This window comes from Myodes glareolus, chromosome 17, assembly GCF_982192425.1.
Source record: "Myodes glareolus chromosome 17, mMyoGla1.1, whole genome shotgun sequence".
Lineage (NCBI taxonomy): Eukaryota > Metazoa > Chordata > Mammalia > Rodentia > Cricetidae > Myodes > Myodes glareolus.
In genome coordinates, this window is record NC_142042.1 from 38,931,242 (window position 1) to 38,953,589 (window position 22,348).

General features: G+C 40.5%; 1 protein-coding gene across 1 annotated transcript in view; it reads right to left on the reverse strand.

Moving 5' to 3' along the window:
• Dpyd (dihydropyrimidine dehydrogenase) overlaps positions 1 to 3,822 on the reverse strand; it is an 801,706-nt gene extending 797,884 nt beyond the window's left edge. Inside the window, exon 1 of the mRNA XM_087897615.1 lies at positions 3,662 to 3,822. Coding sequence (XP_087753741.1) covers positions 3,662 to 3,700 — 39 coding nt within the window. The 5' untranslated portion in view covers positions 3,701 to 3,822. The remainder of the gene's footprint in view (positions 1 to 3,661) is intronic.
• Positions 3,823 to 22,348: the final 18,526 nt, after the last annotated feature.

Here is a 22,348-nt window from a genome sequence, read left to right on the forward strand (position 1 = left end):
AAGGGGAAAAAAGCACATATTCCATAACTAAAACTCATTTGTTTTTAAGTAAAAAGCTTTAAAAACTTTACTCAATTGCATTTCCAGAAGCTCTGTGATGCCCAGTGAATGAAACCAGGAGGGAGAAAAGGAATATTATACACATGCTAAAACAAATTATGAATCAAATAAAGAACTCACAACTTCCATAAAGTTGAATACTAATTTTTCTCCTTTGATTCTTCGCTCCCCAGTGGCAGAAGCAATTCTAATAAAATTGTCCTGAAATATATTTAGCTATTTCTGCCAATTTTGAATCCATGTTTTCTTGGTTTTGAAGCAGGACCTTCCTTACACTTCCATTTTCCAAAGTCCTTGTTTTAAAACACCATTTTCTTAACTAATAAGTACACTAGGTAATCCATTGTCTTCTTAGCTCAGTTGAAGACTTGGGAGTAGTAACTCAAAAGCCATTTGGATTTGACTCCAAGTGCATTCAATTTTTTGTCCAGCAGATTGGAATTCTTTTCTTTTGTTCAGGGTAAATCTGAACACTCATTCAGTGGTAAATTTAAGGGAAGGGTTTCAGCTGTGATTGTGGAGGCAGCAGAGGAGTAAGCAATAGCTTAGTTTGGTTGTAAATACCAAAGTGACTATAAGTGGTTAAAAACTTTAACTATGTGCTTTCCTTGCTCTTTCTTAACTTTCTTTGAAGAGAAGTGGGAAGCAGAATATTGAGCAAAAGTGAAGTTCTGAATAATCATTCTTCCTTGCTTTTAGATGTGCCGATAATGACATCATATTGGCTGGCGAGTCAGTCCAAATGAAGAAATACTGTGAAATTATTGCTGAGGTCAGGGAATGTGACCATTGGCCATTACTCACCTACTTTAAAACTCTCCCAGGGAAGCCTGCATTCAAAAGTCATGCTTTTCAAAGTTGAGACTGTATCAAAGGACTAAAGCAAAGTGGTATTTTAAACTATGTGGTTACTATTAATGCACTTTGAAGTACTATCTGTCGGAAGTGATTTTTTGATAATGACATCCTTTCCTTCATTTATTTGCTAATGTTGGCCCTTTTTCCTGACAGGAAACTGTGCACCTGCAGCAGTGCTGACCACATCATTATTTCCAGACCCCTTTCAGCTTTGAGAGCTAGGTAACATGGTCAAGGTCACTCAGACAAAGAGGAGCAACGATAGGCCTCAATCCCAGTAGTTAGCTCCAGAAACCAGGCTCTGAGTCATCGCCGTGCAGCAGCAAAGGACAACTTGGTATCTTGTACCATTTCTACAAGTTCATCAAAGATGGCAATGTTTGATGCTACAGGCTCATAATCAAATAGAAAACCCTATGTCAATCTTCCAGCCCAAGGAATATTCCAGATACAGTTTAGAGAACTGACTCTCTACAGTGTTCACCACCCTTCCCACTTACACGGAATATAGGCTTGAGGCTAAAATTTACAAAGAAACACAGTACAACTTTGAAGACTTCAGTAACTTGACAAAATATTTCTTGTCTGATTTTGAAACCATCTTCTATAGGTAGCTCGTTGGGAAAATTAAATAACTGGTGCAGTGGGTGGCCACCAACCCATCTCTATTTTTCTTACAAATCAAGTGCTTTAACAATGTGTTCTGATCCCCATCTATTTCACACCATATTTAAATTGCCTCCTTCTCTATGTATTTGAGACAAAGACAATGATCACCATCAGAACCTTCTCCCAATGACGGTTTTTAATAAATGTGTTCAGCAAAGCTTTTGTATTTGACAGAAAACTAAGCCTTCATAATGTATTCTGATTCGTCAACACAAAGAAAACTTCAGTGAGTTAATGGAATTAACGGAGACATCTCTGTGTGAGTGTGTTCCTCCTGGCCTAAAGTACTTTTCCTCACTGTGTTATATTTTAATGATTAATTTCATGCTCTTTCATGGTATTTTTAGCTCATGAATCATAGGTATTACTTCGAAGGAAAAGTAAAGTATTGTGGGTGATCAAAGATGCTGTTGGTTAGAGTGTGGAGCACACATTGAACAATACAAAAGAGGCTCACAAAAGGGTGAGCGCTGCCATGCCAGGTTATAAGGGACATCAGGCTGACTGGCCACAGAGGAAGGGTACCCTCAGCTGAATGGAGTGGGAAGGCTCAGAGTGATAACATATTCTTGGATAAAGATTGTACAACGAAGCTGGACAAAACGTCTCACTATCTTCACTTTCTCCACAAGAATGTCAGCAAAAACTGTTTTCCAAGACAGACGCACGAGAAGCATTAAGAATGATATCAGCTGAGCTTGAAACACCATTCTGAAATTAAACAGCTGGAAGCCAAAAGTCATCCCGTCTCCGACAGTGGTTCCTGAAATCTTTACGGCCTGGATGCTGCTGGAGGTATGCTAACCGGTCTAGTCTAACAACAACAAAAACGTGCCCGGGGCGTTATATCAAAGTTAGTATCTGGAGGACCATGACTTCAGACATGGTATCCTGTGCCCTGTACACACATGAATAGTTCATTAAATCAATCATATGACTCGATATCTGAAAATGAAACGAGGAAGAAAAGTCCTAAGTAAGCGACATAGAGAAATCCACACGTTAGCCTGTAGCTCTTGTCAGTAACTCGCGTTTTTCAAAGGCAAAAAGAAAGTCTGTTAAAACACTACCGGCTTCCCTTTAGGAGCTTATAAAGGTTCTTTAACCAGAGACAGAGGCAAACCAGGCAAAACCAGTTATCCTGCAAACAGGTGGTTTTAAACTTAATTCAAAGGAAGGGAACAAAGGGGGAAAGAGTATTATTTCTAAACAAACACACAGAGGGTGGGAGGAAAGGCTGGGGGCAGGGAGGTAAGAAGGAAGGGAAATGGGGAGAAGAGAAAGCACAAATAGACTACGGGAGTTTGGTTTTGTTTTTATCTCGAAAAAAAAACCCTAAACAAAACAGAACAGAAGCCCAGAAACACAGGCTTTGATTCAGCGTGACTAAAATCAGGCTCCAACTCCATCTTTCCCTCAGCGTGCCTACACAAAAGTACCTAGAAGAACTCAAAAGAAAGGTTTTGCCCTTTCAGGTTGGAACTTATTCGCAGAACGATGAGCTTTTTGCAGAAACAGAGTGCAAGAAAAAAAAAAATCGAACACTGTTGAGAGGACAGAACAGGGCAGCTTTTTTATCTCTTTCCGGGGAGGAGGCTCTTTCCAATGTCCTCTGTACTTCGTTCCATTCTTCCAAATGTGAAATTAAGTCGTAAACAATACCTTGGCCAGCACAGCTAGAGAGAGCGGCCTGGATCTTGGATTTCTACCTTTCACTTTTGCAGACAGCAGCGCTTAGCTCTGGTAGGTGGGGGCACTGGGTAGGTGTCCCCCAACGCCACTGAGGGGAATGAGCAGGAGTTAGAGGGGTGCAAGGGTGAAAAGGGGCGCTCCAGTCCCCTGGAGTTCGTGTCTCTGAACTCGGAGCTTATCGGTCACTGTGACTTAGGGCAGAGAGAGGTGGCTACCTTTAAGTCTTCTACAAAGTGACCAGGTCCTGGTCCCGGAATGCCTCGTCCCTCCTGTCCCACAAATGTCCCTAGAGCAAACTTCAAGAGTCACCTGCTTTTCCTTGGGCGCGCCCCCAGACCCCCGCCCCTTTGTGACCCTCCCACCCCGGGGCCGGGGCCGGTACCTCAATGTCCGGCGTGTCCCTGCTCAGCACCCCCGCCATGGCAGCGTTCCCCGGCCGCAGATTCACGCTCGCAGACCCTGTGTTAGCTGCAGCAGCCTTCAGTCAGGCACCGAAACCTCGGCTTGCCCCAGAGCTGGTGCACTGACTGCCCGAGCCAAGGAAGGAGGGCGGGGGCGGGGCGATAACAGAGGACACGCCCTCGGGGCGGGGCCACGCTCCAGGCCCGCCTCACAGCCTGTCCCACCAGACTCCCTTACTCTGTTAGAGCAAACTTTGGACTATGCTGGCCTATGCTCCCTAACCAGCCAAAGACTAACTGGTGCAGATATTAGAGATCCCCAGAGCTAAAAGCAAACAATTGCGTCTTTAATATTCTCCCACGCTTCGAACCCGCGGCGTGCAGAAACACATTCTAAAAAACAACAGGACCTTCCAGAATTCTCCCGGGAACAGGGAGTATCTCTATCTACATTCCTCTGGTCCACCAGCAAATAAGCCAGAAGGATTTTGAAGCTTCATTGGAGTCTGGGGAGCCTAGAGAGCAAGAAGACAGATGGACATCAAAATCCACAGTACCGATCCCAGAGCCGCCTGTAGAATACTGGTTCTCCACCTTCTTAATGCTGTGACCCTCATGACGTGGTGACCTTCAACCATAAAATTATATTCGTTGCTACTTCATAAGTGTAATTTTTCTAGCCTTGTGAATTGTAATGTAAACATCTGTGTTTTCCAGTGGTCTCAGGCAATCCCTGTGAAAGGGTCATTCGTCACCGTCCCCCTGCCCCCCATGAGATCCCAGCAGTCATGAGAGGTATTTGTGGTACAGGGTAGGGAGGGATCCTTGAGTGGCTGGAAAGGGCTTATAGCACAAACCACCTTGTTACATTTAAGGACTTAAAACTTCTAGGGGTTGGGTAATATTTCCCTTTGAATCACATGTTGACATAAAAAAAAATAGCAATCAAAATCAAAACAGCAAGAAGAAAACAACACTAGAGGGTTAAATAGAAACCCCAGAGTCACCCTTTACTTCCCGATTGCCCCTCACTCGTTTAATCCTTCCCCATTTCTCAGGATGTTTCATTCCCAACCGGATCATGAGTCATCAGGCCACTTGTGTAACAAGTTTCTGTGGTTAAGTTTCCTGAACTCTAGAGTGAACCTCAAAGTATAAATTAATCCCTTGCTCTCTACACACAAAATATGAGCTTTTTCCAGCGGCCATGCAACTCAGATACAAGTCAAAAGTAAAGGCTCATGCCCTTGTTGACCTCGCTGTCACTTGCTCCTCTCCTCTTCCACCTCACTGGGCCACTGTTTCCCTGACTTGTGTCTCCTTCACTAAGTATTGCTCTGCTCCTTCCGCTCATCTCTGCTCCGGCTCACTCTCCTCCACAAGCACCTCTTTCCCTTCCCATTGGCTCTCAAGTCTCTGAGACACGCCCTCCGGCAATATAAATCAGAACCTGCCCCATCTCTGCCCTCCTAGTTTACCGCAGCCTGTGTTCTTCTGAATTTCCATGTCAAGTTTTGTGTGTCTGCTTATTCACATGGGACTCACTTGATATACAGCTTCTGTTTAAGATGCACGTTCCAGGTAAACAGGACCAGTGACTGATTTGGTTGTCTACCGAACATTTTGTTCCTTGCCTGAGTTTGAAGCATACAAGATGTACTCCTTGAAGGAACAGTAGATCGCACACTAAGCAATTCTTTGGGAAAACTTTATTTTCACTTCGTTGTTGAGAATGAGTCACAGTATTAGCGGATTTCAGGCTCAACTTAACTACTTCCCTATTCAAGGAACATAGTCTAAGGCTACACCCACCTGCAGCTCTCAGTACCAGACCTTTACCTCCAAAATACCACCATCCATCTGAAGTCATCCCTGTCATCATACATAATCATAGGCACCTTGGAAAATGCATACATGTTCATATATTGAGGAATGATGTACACATCTTCTACACATGTGCACACATATAAATACACATGATTTATGTCCTTTCCTTAGGCTAGTATTTGCATTTATGCACACAGCTGATATGTATAATCACATAGGATTTACTCTTCAATTTAATAAGGTTCAGTGCTTGGTTTGCCAACCATTGCAATGTAAATATTGTCAGATAGCAATCAATATTTTTGTCTGGCTTTATCATGCATTGTACAAAGTATTGAATTTCATTGCAGCATTTTCATAAATGTATATTAGATACTTTGATTTTATTCATCCCTTCACATGCTGCAAACTCAACTCTTACCTCTGCTCCCTTCTTCTTTCAAATAGCTACCCTTCTATACTGATGCTTTTACTTTTAAAATTTAGATTTTGCATTTGGGAACCAGCATACAAGTTATTTTTAAAAATATAATTAAAAATTAATTTAAAAAATTAAATATTTTTAAAAATTGTTTTTAAAAATAGTTAAATTTAAAAATTTAAAATATGCTGTGCCCATATTTTCCTTCTGTAATTTTTTTTCTAACCTGTCATCAAATGAAACTTGTTAAGTATACCTTTTGTGGGGGCAAATTTAAGAGTTCTATGAGTGACCATTAATAAGTAAATACAGATGTAAGAAACAACTTCAGCATGACCCAACTCCTCTAAGCAGATAATCTTGTTCTGAAATATTTAATTAAGACATCTAATCAGGATTCGGGCCACGGCAGCGGCCCTGGCGAGGGGGAGCTAGGACTTTCCCCGACCCCATAGACTCCCAGGTCAGCCTGCCCTGCTGGCTCCACCCTGCTAGCTTCCCACCAGCCATCCCTGCTTCCATCCAGAGGGCCTTCCGAGTGAGGGCCTTCCGAGTGGTGAGTTGATTCGGGCCACGGCAGCGGCCCCGACCCCATAGACTCCCAGGTCAGCCTGCCCTGCTGGCTCCACCCTGCTAGCTTCCCGCCAGCCATCCCAGCTTCCATCCAGAGGGCCTTCCGAGTGGTGAGTTGATTCGGGCCACGGCAGGGGCCCCGGCGAGGGGGAGCTAGGACTTTCCCCGACCCCATAGACTCCCAGGTCAGCCTGCCCTGCTGGCTCCACCCTGCTAGCTTCCCGCCAGCCATCCCTGCTTCCATCCAGAGGGCCTTCCGAGTGGTAAGTTGATTCGGGCCACGGCAGGGGCCCCGGCGAGGGGGAGCTAGGACTTTCCCCGACCCCATAGACTCCCAGGTCAGCCTGCCCTGCTGGCTCCACCCTACTAGCTTCCCGCTCGCCAGCCATTCCTGCCTCCATCCAGAGGGCCTTCCGAGTGGTGAGTTGATTCGGGCCACGGCAGGGGCCCCGGCGAGGAGGAGCTAGGACTTTCCCCGACCCCATAGACTCCCAGGTCAGCCTGCAGTGCTGTGTCCACACTGCTAGGCTCTCCCGCCTGCCATCCCAGCTTCCATCCAGGTACAAATTTCTATATTTCTCCCCTCCCACTGAGGCCATAAAATTTCCCCAGTTCAGCTGCCTTGCACACTGGGCCTGCTCTGTAGGGGCATCCCGGAAAGAGGGAGTGTCTGTGCTTCAATACCCTGCCTGGGGAAAGGTAGGCATTCTATCAGTGAACTCCCTGCCCAACAAGGGAACCTGACCCGATACCAGAAGCTCCAATAGAGAGCATTGGATCGAAGAGATGGGCAGACGCCAAGGCAAGACCTCCTCCAACAATCTGAAAAACAACATGAAAATATCAGATCCCAACGACCCTACAACAGAAGGATTTGAACACTCTAACCCAGATGAAGTGGAAAAAAGTGCCATTATGAAAGCAATAGAGTCCCTTAAACAGGATATGAATAACTCCCTTAAGGAACTGGTCGAGAAGTATAACAAAAAGTTTGAAGAAATGAGTATAGAAATGGATGAGAAATATAACAAAAAGTTTGAAGAAATAAGTAAATCCGTGAGTGATACCCTGAGAAACCAAGAAAAAACAATCAAACAAGTAAAGGAAACAGTCCAAGAATTGAAAACTGAAATGGAGGCAATGAAGAAAACACAAAACGAGAACCGGCTGGATATGGAAAACCTAGGTAAACGAGCGGAGACTACAGAATCAAGCATAACCAATAGAATACAAGAGATAGAAGAACGAATCTCAGATTCTGAAGATACCATAGAGAAAATAAATGCTCTGGTCAGAGAAAACGGCAAATCCAACAAATTCTCTTCACAAAACATTCAGGAAATCTGGGACACAATAAAAAAACCAAATCTAAGAATAATAGGGATTGAAGAAGGAGAAGAACTGCAGATCAAAGGACCAGAAAATATATTCAACAAAATTATAGAAGAAAACTTTCCCAACCTAAAGATCGATATTCCTATGAAGGTTCAAGAAGCATACAGAACACCGAATAGATTGGATCAGAAAAAAACATCCCCGCGTCATATAATAATCAAAACACAAAACATAAATATTAAAGAAAAAATTTTAAGAGCTGCAAAGGAAAAAGGTCAAGTAACTTATAAAGGTAAACCTATCAGGCTTACACCGGATTTCTCTATGGAAACCATGAAAGCCAGAAGATCCTGGATAGAGGTACTGCAGAAACTAAGAGACCATGGATGCAAACCCAGACTAATATACCCTGCCAAGCTACTGTTCACTATCAACGGAGAAAACAAAATATTCCAGGATAAAAACAAATTTAAGCAATACGTAGCTACTAATCCAGCCTTACAGAGAATATTAGAAGGAAAATCACTACCGAAGGAATCCAACATTCCCAACACGGCCTACAATAACTCGAACATCTAGCGACCATTCACAAGCACAAATTAAAGAAGAAAAACACATATACTCTACTACCTAACAAAAAAAAAAATGACCGGAGTCAACAACCACTGGTCATTAATATCACTTAATATCAATGGACTCAATTCACCTATAAAGAGGCACAGACTTAGAGATTGGATACGAAAACAGGATCCAACATTCTGCTGTTTACAAGAAACACACCTCAACCACAAAGACAGACACCTACTCAGAGTAAAGGGTTGGGAAAAGGTTTTCCAAGCAAATGGGCCTAAGAAACAAGCAGGCGTGGCCATTCTAATATCTAACAAAATCGACTTCAAACTAAAATCAATCAGAAGAAATGGAGATGGACATTTCATACTCATAACTGGAACAATTCATCAGGAAGAAGTCTCAATCCTGAATATCTATGCTCCTAATATAAAGGCACCCACATATGTAAAAGAAACTCTTCTAGAACTCAAGGCGGTCATCAAACCACACACACTAATAGTAGGAGACTTCAACACTCCTCTCTCACCAATGGACAGGTCAATCAGACAGAAACCAAACAGAGAATTGAGAGACCTATTGGAGGTATTGAATCAAATGGACTTAACAGACATCTATAGAACACTCCACCCAAATAGGAAAGAATATACCTTTTTCTCTGCAGCTCATGGAACCTTCTCGAAAATTGACCACATACTCGGTAACAAAGTAAACTTCCACAGATACAAAAAAATATTAGTAACTACCTGTGTCTTGTCAGATCACCATGGACTAAAATTAGAATTCAACAACAATGCTCCCCCCAGGAAGCCAACAAACTCATGGAAACTGAACAGTCAACTACTAAATCACCCCTGGGTCAAGGAAGAAATAAAGAAAGAAATTAAACTCTTCCTTGAATTTAATGAAAACAAAGACACAACATACTCAAACCTATGGGACACTATGAAAGCAGTGCTAAGAGGAAAGTTCATAGCACTAAGTGCCCAATTAAAGAAAGCGGAGAAAGCACACATTGGAGAATTAACAGCACAATTGAAAGATCTAGAAAAAAAAGAAGCTGATTCACCCAGGAGGTCTAGAAGACTGGAAATAATCAAACTGAGGGCTGAAATCAACAAAATAGAAACAGAGAAAACAATCCAAAGAATCAATGAATCAAAAAGCTGGTTCTTGGAGAAAATCAACAAGATTGACAAACCCCTAGCCAAGTTAATCAAACGGCAGAGAGAGAACATGCAAATTAATATGATCAGAAATGAAAAGGGGGACATAACCACAGACACAGAGGAAATTCAGAGAATCATTAGATCTTACTATGAAAGTTTATATGCCACAAAGTTGGAAAATGTAAAAGAAATGGACATTTTTTTAGATAAGTACCATATACCAAAGTTGGACCAAGAACAGGTGAACAACCTAAATAGACCTGTTAGTCGCGAAGAATTAGAAGCTGTTATCAAAAATCTCCCTACCAAAAAAAGCCCAGGACCAGATGGTTTCAATGCAGAATTCTACCAGAACTTCCAGGAAGAGCTAATACCTATACTCCTTAACGTATTCCACAATATAGAAACAGAAGAGTCATTGCCTAACTCCTTTTATGAAGCTACAGTTACCCTAATACCAAAACCACACAAAGACACAACCAAGAAAGAGAATTACAGGCCAATCTCACTCATGAACATCGACACGAAAATTCTCAATAAAATACTGGCAAACCGAATCCAAGAGCACATTAGAAAAATTATCCATTATGATCAAGTCGGCTTCATTCCAGAGATGCAGGGCTGGTTCAACATACGCAAATCTATCAATGTAATCCATCATATAAATAAACTGAAAGAAAAAAACCATATGATCATCTCACTAGATGCTGAAAAAGCATTTGACAAAATTCAACACCCATTTATGATAAAGGTGTTGGAGAGACTGGGGATACAAGGATCATACCTAAATATAATAAAAGCAATATACAGCAAGCCGACAGCTAACATCAAACTGAATGGAGAGAAACTCAAAGCCTTTCCACTAAAATCAGGAACGCGACAAGGCTGTCCACTCTCTCCATACCTCTTCAATATAGTGCTTGAAGTTCTAGCAATAGCAATAAGACAACATAAGGAGATCAAGGGGATTCGAATTGGAAAGGATGAAGTTAAACTTTCGTTATTTGCTGACGATATGATAGTTTACATAAGTGACCCCAAAAACTCTACCAAAGAACTCCTACAGCTGATAAACACCTTTAGTAACGTGGCAGGATACAAGATCAACTCCAAAAAATCAGTGGCCCTCCTATACACAAAGGATAAAGAAGCAGAGAGGGAAATCAGAGAAGCTTCACCTTTCATGATAGCCACAAATAGCATAAAATATCTTGGGGTTACTCTAACCAAGGAAGTGAAAGACCTATTTGACAAAAACTTTAAGTCTTTGAAGAAAGAAATTGAGGAGGATACCAGAAAATGGAAAGACCTCCCCTGCTCTTGGATTGGGAGAATCAACATAGTAAAAATGGCAATTCTACCAAAAGCAATCTATAGATTCAATGCAATCCCCATCAAAATCCCATCAAACTTCTTCACAGACCTTGAGAGAACAATAATCAAGTTTATATGGCAAAACAAAAAACCCAGGATAGCCAAAACAATCTTATATAATAAAAGAACTTCTGGAGGCATTACCATCCCTGACTTCAAACTCTATTATAGAGCTACAGTATTGAAAACAGCTTGGTATTGGCATAAGAACAGAGAAGTCGACCTATGGAATCGAATAGAAGACCCAGATATTAACCCACAAACTTATGAACACCTAATTTTCGACAAGGGAGCTAAAGGTATACAATGGAAGAAGGACAGCATCTTTAACAAATTTTGCTGGCATAACTGGATGTCAACCTGTAAAAAAATGAAAGTAGATCCATATCTATCACCATGCACAAAAATCAAGTCCAAATGGATTAAAGACATCAACATTAATCCATCCACTTTGAACCTGATAGAAGAGAAAGTGGGAAGTAGTCTACAAGATTTAGGCACAGGAGGCCTCTTCCTAAGCAGGACCCCAGCAGCACAGACAATAAGAGAAACAATGAATAAATGGGATCTACTGAAACTGGGAAGCTTCTGTAAAGCAAAGGACACTGTCAGTAGGACAAAAAGGCTGCCTTCTGACTGGGAGAAGATCTTCACCAACCCCTCATCAGACAAAGGTCTGATCTCCAAAATATACAAAGAACTCAAGAAACTAGGCACTAAAACTCTAATTAACCCAATTAAAAAATGGGGTACTGAACTTAACAGAGAATTCACAACAGATGAACTTCGAATGGCCAGAAGACACTTAAGGTCATGCTCAACCTCCTTAGCGATCAGGGAAATGCAAATCAAAACCACTTTGAGATACCATCTTACACCTGTCAGAATAGCTAAAGTCAAAAACACCAATGATATCCTATGCTGGAGAGGATGTGGGGTGAGGGGAACACTCATCCATTGTTGGTGGGAATGCAAACTCGTGCAGCCACTGTGGAAATCAGTGTGGCGGTTTCTCAGGAAACTGGGAGTCAACCTCCCTCAGGACCCAGCAATTCCACTCTTGGGAATATACCCTAAAGATTCCCGATCATACTACAAAAGCATTTGTTCTACTATGTTCATAGCAGCACTATTTGTAATAGCCAGAACCTGGAAACAGCCTAGGTGCCCCTCAATAGAAGAATGGTTAAAAAAGGTGTGGAACATATACACATTAGAGTTTTACTCAGCGGTAAAAAACAATGACATCTTGAATTTTGCATGCAAATGGATGGAAATAGAAAACGCTTTACTGAGTGAGGTAAGCCAGTCCCAAAAAGAGGAACACGGTATGTATTCACTCATAAGTGGATTCTAACCATAATTAAAGGTCTTTGAGCCTATTATTCGTGATCCTAGAGAAACTAAATAAGAAGATGAACCTGATGAAGATTATTTAGCTATCCACCAGGAGGTAGGAAATAGACAAGAGTCCCAGGTAACCTCGGGTGCATGGGGGGGAGGGAGGGTCGATGGAAGGGGAGAAGGTTAGAGAGAAGGGAGTAGGGGAAGAAAGGGGAAAGCTTGGTGGCCTGGGATGGGGGGGGAGGGAGGAAGGATGAACAAGGGATCAGGGAAGATTATATTTCAACTAAGGGACCCATTTTAGGGTTTACAGGAGACTTGAGTATATATGGGATCCCAGGTCCAAGGAGAGATCCCCCAGATTGCTCTCTGGACAGAGGAGTGGGTGCCTGAATCGGCCGTGGCCCATGTCCATACTGATGTATATTTTGCTTATCACCATAGATCCTGCATCTGACGAAGGATGGCGATACAGTCGGAAACCCACATTGCAGCACGGGACTGAGCCCCCCGAGGTCCAAATGAGGAGCAGAAGGAGGAAGAACATGAAAAACGAAGTCAGTACTGCGAGGGATGCCATCACCCACTGATACAAGGGAACGGATCTGATGAGAGTTTACCAAGGCCAGTTGGACTGGGACTGAAAGAGGACGTGATCTAACCAGACTCTCCGAATTTGGCCGGATTCTCTGACTGTGGCTGACCCGAAGTCTTTCTGAAAAGCCATTGACTATGACACTGGGACCTGTTTCCTCTACATATAATGGATTTTGGGGATCCAGTCTGTTTGGACACTCACCTTCCTGGACCTGGAGGGAGGGGGAAGGAACTGGAACTTCCCACAGGGCAGGAAACCCTGACCGCCCTGGGGGACGAAGAGGGAGGAGGAGGGGGAGTAGGGGGAGTGGGAGGGTGTTGGGAGGGGGGGTGGAAATGGAAACTTTTATAATTTAATAAAATTTACTAAAAAAAAAAAAAAAAAAAAAAAAGACATCTAATCACATTGTTCATGGGCCACACATATTATCTGTGATGAGCGATTGAATCTAATGATATTTTAAAGCCATTGAAGCTCAATATTAAACATAGTTGTATCTGTAAATAACTCAAGCTGTAAGCAGATCTTGCAAATGCGTTGACACCACACTTTTAAAAGTTGTAAATTATGATAGCATTCGTCAAGCTGCCCCTCCATCTGGAAGCAGAGTCAAATATCAGGTGTTCTACATTAATTTTTTGTAGGCTTTAGTGAGACAGCTCATTTCTCAACTTAATAGTTTACAGCCTAAGAATGAATATTTTAATATTACTACCACAGACAGAAGAAAGGCTTATGATTCATCTTTAATTTCACATCTGAAAAGTTATTCACTATCACAAATTTAAAAACACAATAGAAATTCAGATTTCCATATGCTTTTCTTTTCCCCCCAGTATATTAGCATTAAGTAATTTTGGACATGTTTTGGAATATTATTTTTCCAAAATCACAGTCAAAGACTTCAATTGATTTTTGAACCCATTTCACTTCATCTAATTTTTAGGACCAATTTATAGCATCCAAATTGTCCAGAAGGATAGTGACTGAGACCAGTTTGGTCCAAATATTTCTAATATCCCTTCTCAAAAAGACCATATTTTTAAACAAGCGGAGGACAATTTTCCTACGTAAATATATGCATGCATTATGATTTTTTAAAAATAACACATATCACAAAATTATGAACACCTTTCGGAAATGTATTTCTATCCTAATTCTTTTTTAACTATTTATTCGATGCCAATAGGTTAGGCTTTGTGAAACCTGTGGACAATGAAGAAATTGTCCCTGTCTTCATGCAGCCAATAGTTCAAAAATACTCACCAACTCAGTGACATTGAGCTCATGGTTTAACTAAATGGTTTTGTTGTGAGAGACTAATCCAAAATATATGCAGATGCATTATGTAAATTGCGAAGTTCTGGGAAATGGAATAGATACTAAGTTTTAAAATCTAATCCTCCCAAGGCTCATGTTCTGTGACTCAGCCACTGATGTATTTTATGGTTAATCTTAGTTATCACCTTGACTGATTGGAGATGCCTCCAAAAAGTGAGTAAAGAAATGTCTTTTAAATGTGTCTGAGATAACATTCCTAGAACCATATGTGAGTTGAAAATTGAAGGTCGAAACCTAAACTAGATATGGATAGCATCATTCAAAAAGTCAAGGGGCTGGGTGAGACAAAAAGGAAAGGCAGATACTCTGCCATATGTAAGATCCATCCAGACCAGAGTCTGTATTTCCTGCTGCCACCATCACAACTGAAGGTCAGACACTGTATTACCTCCTTATGGCAACAACTCTCCAGCAAGCCTGCAGAGCATTAGAGTGGGCCTAGGGATGCATTGCTATTTCCTCTTGTCCTGCTTCATGAGTTTAGAAGCTATTGGTTCCTCTAGCTCACCACCTTATAAAGAGCTACTGTGGACAGATACAGCTTCTGATTGTGTTATCCAAATTAATAAAGACACACACACACACACACATGCACATATGTACCCATTATTTTCTAGAGAACTCTGATTCATAAACTGACTGTGAACGATTTTGTGTAGTATGAGGTAGGAGGTTTGTAGCTTTACCTAACTTGCTCTAAAGGAAAACAATCCCCTGGAGTAAAGATGTCCTGACTCTCTCTGTCTCTCTGTCTCTCGGCCTCTCTGTCTCTCTGACTGTCTGTCACTCTCTATCTCTCAGCCTCTCTCTCTCTCTCTTTCACACACACACACACACACATGCATGCACGCACGCACACACGCACACACATGCACACATCACCAGTCTTTCCTTTGGTTTTTGAAGTGTCTCATCTTCAGAAGCTGCCATATTTTCTGTAACTGGCATTTTACAAAAGAAAATTGCAACATGTTCTTCCTGAATTTCATTGTTTCATAATCACAAGTTCATGGGCATCTGTGATTGAGACAGAACCTTGCTGTAGTAACTCATTGTTCCTTTTAGCCATGGGTCATGTGGATGCTATGAGTCCCTCACACATCTACAGCTATCTCTCACCACATTCAAGACTGAAGAATTCAGTGTCTTCTGCTACCCGTACTGGTAGTTGAAAGCTCTCCGAGTCTCTCATTAAAAACAATCATTTGCTAAAAAAAGCATCCTTACTGAAGTTCCCACTACTATATATGTTAGCAAATAATAAATGTCTTGTTGATATTGAACCTTCTTCAATATAAGGCATTTTTGAGGTCTATTGAAGCTACACAGGTCCTTCAAAGAATAACTTAATATATTTGTTAAGACTGCAAAAAGGGCTGGGTATGTGGCTCAGTGGTAGACTTTTTCCTGGCATGTGCAATGTCCTGGATCCACAGTACTTTGGAGGGATGTAGGGGATTAGACTTTGATGGAGTTGAGTTCTCCTTTTTATCCCTCCTACATCATTCCCTGACCCTACTGGCCTTATATTTCTTCCTAGCAAATAATCTTCTACTCTGTATCTTTCTTTCTTCAAGTCATTTCTCCAGAGAACTTTAGCTTCTTTGACATGCCTATGTGTCATTCAGTTGATGTAATATAGTTGGTAAATAATGTATTTAGAGATTGAAATTGACTTATTATAAAATCTCATTATTTATTCCAGTGTTCTCAGATACTTCCACATTCTTAATGCAAATTGTTGTGTTCCTAATACATGTTAGTCACGGTGAAAACCACAAAAGTCACTATGGTGGTCACATTAGGAACCACCTATATAGCTAGAGAGTTGGCTAAGTGCTTAAAAACGCCTGCTACTCTATGCAGAGGATCTGAGTTCAGTTCCCAGCACCAAAATTGTGGCTAACACCGTTTATAAATATTAGAGGAAATATAATATACCCTCTTCTGACTTCTCTGGCTACTCCATACACTCCCAAGCAGGCAAAGCACCAGTACATAAAAAATAAAAATAAATGCATCTTTGAAGGAAAAAACTATTCAACTATAGAGTTGATGGATTGCTGATATTGTGGAGTGTTTAATATTTGTCAAGAAATTACTCAGAAATCCCTACTGTAAATAACAATATCAAGGAGACATGGGAGAATTTATAGAAGTGGATCTGGAAGCTCAATGGAGAGATGTTCGAAACAATAAAATGAATCCATTAAAAGTTTGCAAAGTAACTGGCATAACACATAAAATGCAAACTTCTGTTTTAAATCAGTATTGAAAAGGAACTTCATTTCTTGGAAGAATTTCTGTTTCTCTAACACACACACATACACACATACACACACACATGTTAGTTTGGTAGCATCAAGAGGTCTATGCTATGATGGTTTCGAAACCAAAATGTTGTGGTTATTGTTAGGTAGAGGTGATTTCTAGAAAGAAGCTAGTAGAAAGGGCAGAGCCCATTAGGGGACTAGTAAGTGTGTAGCCCCCATCAAGAGATAAGCATACTATGTCCTGTTGCAATCTTTGCTAAAGGTTTTGGACTTGGTCCAGTAAGAAAATGGGAAGCTTTCCTTAAAGCAAATGAATGACAGAATCAAAACTGTCTTCTGGATTAGCACTCTCATGGCAACTTGTATATACTGACATATTCATATACTCACTCGGATGAATGTGTGAAATCCAATAAAGCGAATGACTTCTGTGCATGGAAGCTGTCATTCTCTACTCTTCCTATCATGCGTCATATCCTAATTGTCTTTAGAAAGCAAACTAGTGTATATATATAATGACTGTCATATATGGCTACCACTGTGAACTGGCATAACACTTAAATGCAGACTTCTGTTTTTAATCAGTATGGAAAAGAAACTTCATTTCTCAGAAGAACTTGTTTCTCTAACAATAGATATGTTAGTTTGCTAACATGAAACTTCAAACTTTTTTAGTCATTTGAACAGAAAAATACTTGCTGGAGTGTCCCAGTACTTCAGTTTTTTGGTGGCAAACACCCTTGAAGTCCTTAAGTCCTTGATGCTTGTCAACAGAGTCATTTCTTCTTCTTCTTCTTCTTCTTCTTCTTCTTCTTCTTCTTCTTCTTCTTCTTCTTCTTCTTCTTCTTCTTCTTCTTCTTCTTTTTCTTCCTCCTTTTCCTCTTCCTCTTCCTCCTCCACTTCCTCCTCCTCCTTCTCTTCTCCTTCTCCTTCTCTTTCCTTTCTCTCTACCTCTCCTTCTTTTGTTTTTCATGTATGTACCTGCTTATGTGGGCATGTGCATGCAGCAACTGAAAGTTTGTTCTGATTGTAATGTCTTATTCTGTTTGTTGAACTTGGAGTTCATTGATTTGCATAGACTGGCAGGCAGTAAGTTCTAGAAATCCACCTGTCCCTGATTTCCCTCCCTGCCTCCAATCCTAGAGTTACAGAAATGCAGTTAAAAAAAAGCAGTAGCTTTTTATTCCATAATTTCTGAGATCTAAGCTCAGGACTTTATGGTTACACAGAAGATACTATACTATATAGCAGGTATGGCTACCTCCTCAGTTGCAGCTGAATGGGGTCTTATCTTTCAATTCTCCATGCCTAACATGATAGCTACTTCACAGTAGGCATAAAAGTGTTCATGAATAATTACTATATTCTTCTATCAAAACTTCATTGCAAATAAATATTCATTATTACTCTCTTCAAACATAGCATGATGTGTAGAAAGCCTAGAGGGAAAAAATTTCTAGTAGCACACAAATTGATAAAGCAGCATCACAGACAATTCGCCGAAAAAAGGAAAACAAGCAGGTGATAAAGTATGACAATTGAATAAGACAGACTAATAATCAAAGCAACGCAAAAAAAATACACTGGCAAGCTTTTCCTGTATCGGTCTGGCAATGACACTTTAGTGAATGTTCAGGGTGAAAAAGAGTTAAGATGTTCATATTGTCCTACAATGAGCATGAACATAACAGGGATCCTCTGATCCAACTCTGGGATCAAAGCTGTGTGAAGTCAACCTGGCTTTTTAAGGAGACTGCTGGGGATCAATGCAGGCCCTGGTGCATGCATAGCAAACACCATACCAACTGAGTCATCACACGAGCTTAAATGAGTCCTCTAAGGTTGTTTTGCTCCATGTGACATCTTCAGAGCCAGAACAGGTCTGAGAAGATTGTGAGCACTCAAAAACCATGTTTGAATAAATGGATGAAGCAGATCATAGGTTACAGTCCCTTATCATCTCTGCATGCTACTCTATATTTTGCATGCAAACATATACATTTTGTCCCTCTCAGCAGCCAGATGGGTCAAGGACAAGGACAATGTCTTATTAATCATTGAATTCTCAGCTTACAGATTGCCTAATATCATGTAGATGTGCTCTTAATATATGTTGATTAAATGAAATGGGAATCAATATTTTGAGTACTTTCTCAATAGTATCCACTCCACTGGATATGTTGATGTGCAAAGTTGAAATTTCTTATGTATGTCTACCAAAGCATTTCTAAAAATATATTTCTGATTAGTTTGCTGGTTATAAAAACTAGTTTAGAAATATTTAATAGTTATAATCATTAATGTACATACCCACTGTGTTTTTATTGAATTTGTAAGTTTCATTGATTTCTATAGCTTTCATTGCTAATGCATTCTAAGAATATAATGCTTTGCTTCTCCAAACATTCAAAACAGCCCTTTACTGAAAATGTCATCAGATTCTTTTTCTAAATATTTTAGCCAAATTCACATAATTCTTAGAGAGGCGAGCAATCATAGTGTATTTAATAGTTTGTGTGTGTGTGTGTGTGTGTGTATGAGAGAGAGAGAGAGAGAGAGAGAGAGAGAGAGAGAGAGAGAGAGAAAGAGAGAGAGTGCTAGAAATCTCAGATCTCTGCCTGTCTCTGCTGCAAGACATGACACTTGCCCTTAATATTCTTTCAGAAGGGCTACTATAATACATGTCTCTGGCAATGTGTTCGGGAGGAGTATAAGCATATTGGCATAATTATACAGAGTAAAACTCTCTGTGTATTTCCCATCTATCTTTCAAAATGACTCATTTCTGAACTTATACAGCCTCCTCTCATTTTAGGCTTTAACTGAAAGAACCTTATGGCACGTTTTGTCATTACTGTTTTGTTTCTCTTTTCTTGAGCTTGAAGGTAGAGAGACTGCTGGTCATTGTGAATTTCTGAGGAGTACAAATGAGGTTCCCAATATGGATTTTAAAGCTAAGTCAAAGGACTTGCTTTTTGAGTGCCATAATTTATTCCAGCCATCTGTGTCAGACGCAACAACAACAGCACACAGATACACACAGACACACACACACACACATTTCTTAAGAGCATATAGTTTGTCATTGCCCACCACAAACTCAGCAGTGCCTCTAGAATATTACATTGACATATTTCAAGATTGCATTTGACCCCTGTGATAATATAAAATCATATAATATATCTTTCCATGGATGGAGGCTTTTTTCCCCAACATAACTTACTACTTGGAATTTGGAGATTAAAACTGTAGAACCCAAAGTCTTCTTTTGGCATTATACTTTCTATTTAAAGGCCACCAAATGTTTCTTTCTGAGAGTTGTATTGAGCAGTTAGGAATTTGGCATCCACTATTGTTCTCAGGAAAGATAATCCTGGCCCACATTTGTTGTCTCTGGATAATGAATGACTAGGGTATCTAACAGAGCCACCTTCCCATCTGCACTGGCATTAACTTCCATTGATCGCTGGGTTGTGGTTCACTTCTGAACCATACACGTTTAATTATTAATTTTCCTTGGTATTAATAAAAGTGACTAACTCTATATTGATCAGTTACTGCATGCCCAGGATATCACATATATCTCTGATTTGATTATTGCAATAATCTGAATGTAAGAATAGAAAAATTGATTTTTATATGCTTTATTGGAATTACAAGCACTTAATTTCCAGTTTTTATAGGAGTTATAAAAGATAGACATTCATGGAGTTTTCCCTAAATGTAACACAGTTTATATAGGACATTTGAGTGTGTGTATATATGCACGTGTGCTGTGTGTGTTAGAGATGTGTTGTGTGTGTGTGTGTGTGTGTGTGCATGTATGTGTGCATCTGTGTGTTTTTATTATGTGAGTGTAGCTGTCAGTCTTCAGGTCCCACCTAGCTTCTGGTAGCATCCTTCACTCTCCTTTGTGTATGCAGAGCTTGCTACTTTGTTTTTTCAGTGATTATCTTATCTCTGCTCCCAATATTTTCATAGCGGTTGCAGACTACCGCACCCAGTTTTATTTGAATTATGAAGATCTGAACTCAGGACTTCATTTTTGAACAAACGCTGTGCCCACGGAACCACTTCCCAAACCCCATAAAGTTCATTCTTCTTAAAGTACACAGAGAATGGTACTAACATGTAGAGTTCCTATTTGAGCTAAACAATGCCTTAGACTATTTATACTGATTATTGTACAGTCAAGAAAACTGAGGTGGAATAACTTGATAGCTACATATTTAAGGCTGACTGGTGTAAGCTAGATTCTTATACCACATTCTTCTTACTGTATCTATTATTTTACCATGTCACTTTGAAAAGAGTAATGTGTTCCCCTACATAATCTTTTTGTCTCTCCTAGTCTAGTCCATTCCAATCCATTCTAGTCTTCTGTAGTCTGTGAGCTACAAAAGTTCTAATGCTTGGAGCCTGCTATTATCTATTTCATGAAAACAAATGCACACATGACTGCATCCACATTCATATCTTAGTTAAGGTTTTGTTTTTGCAAAGAGACACCATGGCCAAAGTACTCTCATAAAGAATGTATTTAATTGGGGCTGGGTTACAGGTTGAGAGGTTTAGCCCATTATTATCATGGCAGGAAATACTGGGGTATGCAGGCAGACATGGTGCTGGATAAGGAACTGAGACTCCTACATCTCTATTTGCAGGCAGCAAGGAAACAGAGAGACACTGGGCCTTGCTTGATCATTGGAAATTTCAAAGCCCACCCACAGTGACACACTTCCTTCAAGGGGGCCACAACTACTCCAAAAAAGGTCACACTTACTAATAGTGCCACTCCCTGGTGACCAAGCATTGAAAGAATTGAATCTAAATGGGGGCCCTTTCTATTCAGACACCACACTACAATAAATACAAATTTTATCAGTAGCGTATGTGGTAGCCTCTGCCTCTATAAGCTCTATCACAGGGCAGTTTTGCATAGTTATTGAAAAAGGATTTCAGACTGTAACTGGTGCTGGCCTAGAACTCGCTATGTGATATAGTCTAACTTCAAATTTAAGGCAACTGTCCTGCCTCAGGTTCTATAGTGGTGGTATTAGTCATGCATCATGCATACAAAATATTTGATGCAAAATAAGGTGTGCAGATGGAGGAATGTTTGAAAGCATTTAAATCAGCTAACACCTCTTTATAATCTAACAATGCCTTTGATCATCATCAAGTCAAAGACATATTTGTTAGAATAGTCTGGAGTCACCATAGTAGTCTGAACCTCCCAGTGTCTCTATTCTCAGTCCAGTCCTTCCACAGACCACACTACATCACTCACTAGCCCATTACAATTTAGCCAGAATACCTGGATCTTAGTCTTTATCTTTGGTTCAATACCATAATTATACAGAATAGGCAACCACTCCTTCTATGATGTTAAATCAAGATACTACAATCACAGAAAGGGGTCGGTGCAAGGGTCCTTGCCTACTCTGCATCATCAACCCCTGCCTGCAAAGGCCCCAGATCAGACATGCACTACAGTCCATCTCTTTCATGTTTTCATTTTCTTCACATACGTCCCGCCATATCTATGTGTGCTTGTTTGTTGTCAGAGTCTTTTCTCTGTTCAGTAGAACAGCACACTCTTTGGTGTGTTGTCTACAGCTAGAATGGAGTCGGGCGTGTGGTATTTAACAAACCAACATTTTAACTTCTAATGTAAGTTCAGAAATGATTTCTGCTGTGTTAAAATTTGATTTTACAACTGTAGTTGTGAAGTATGTGACAGTCTCTAACTGTTTTATGGTAGTCCACTTCCCATCTCTGTGGGGTTGGTTTTTTCATGGAAAGAGAGATGAAGTCAAATGGTAAACCAGAAAAGGCGATTT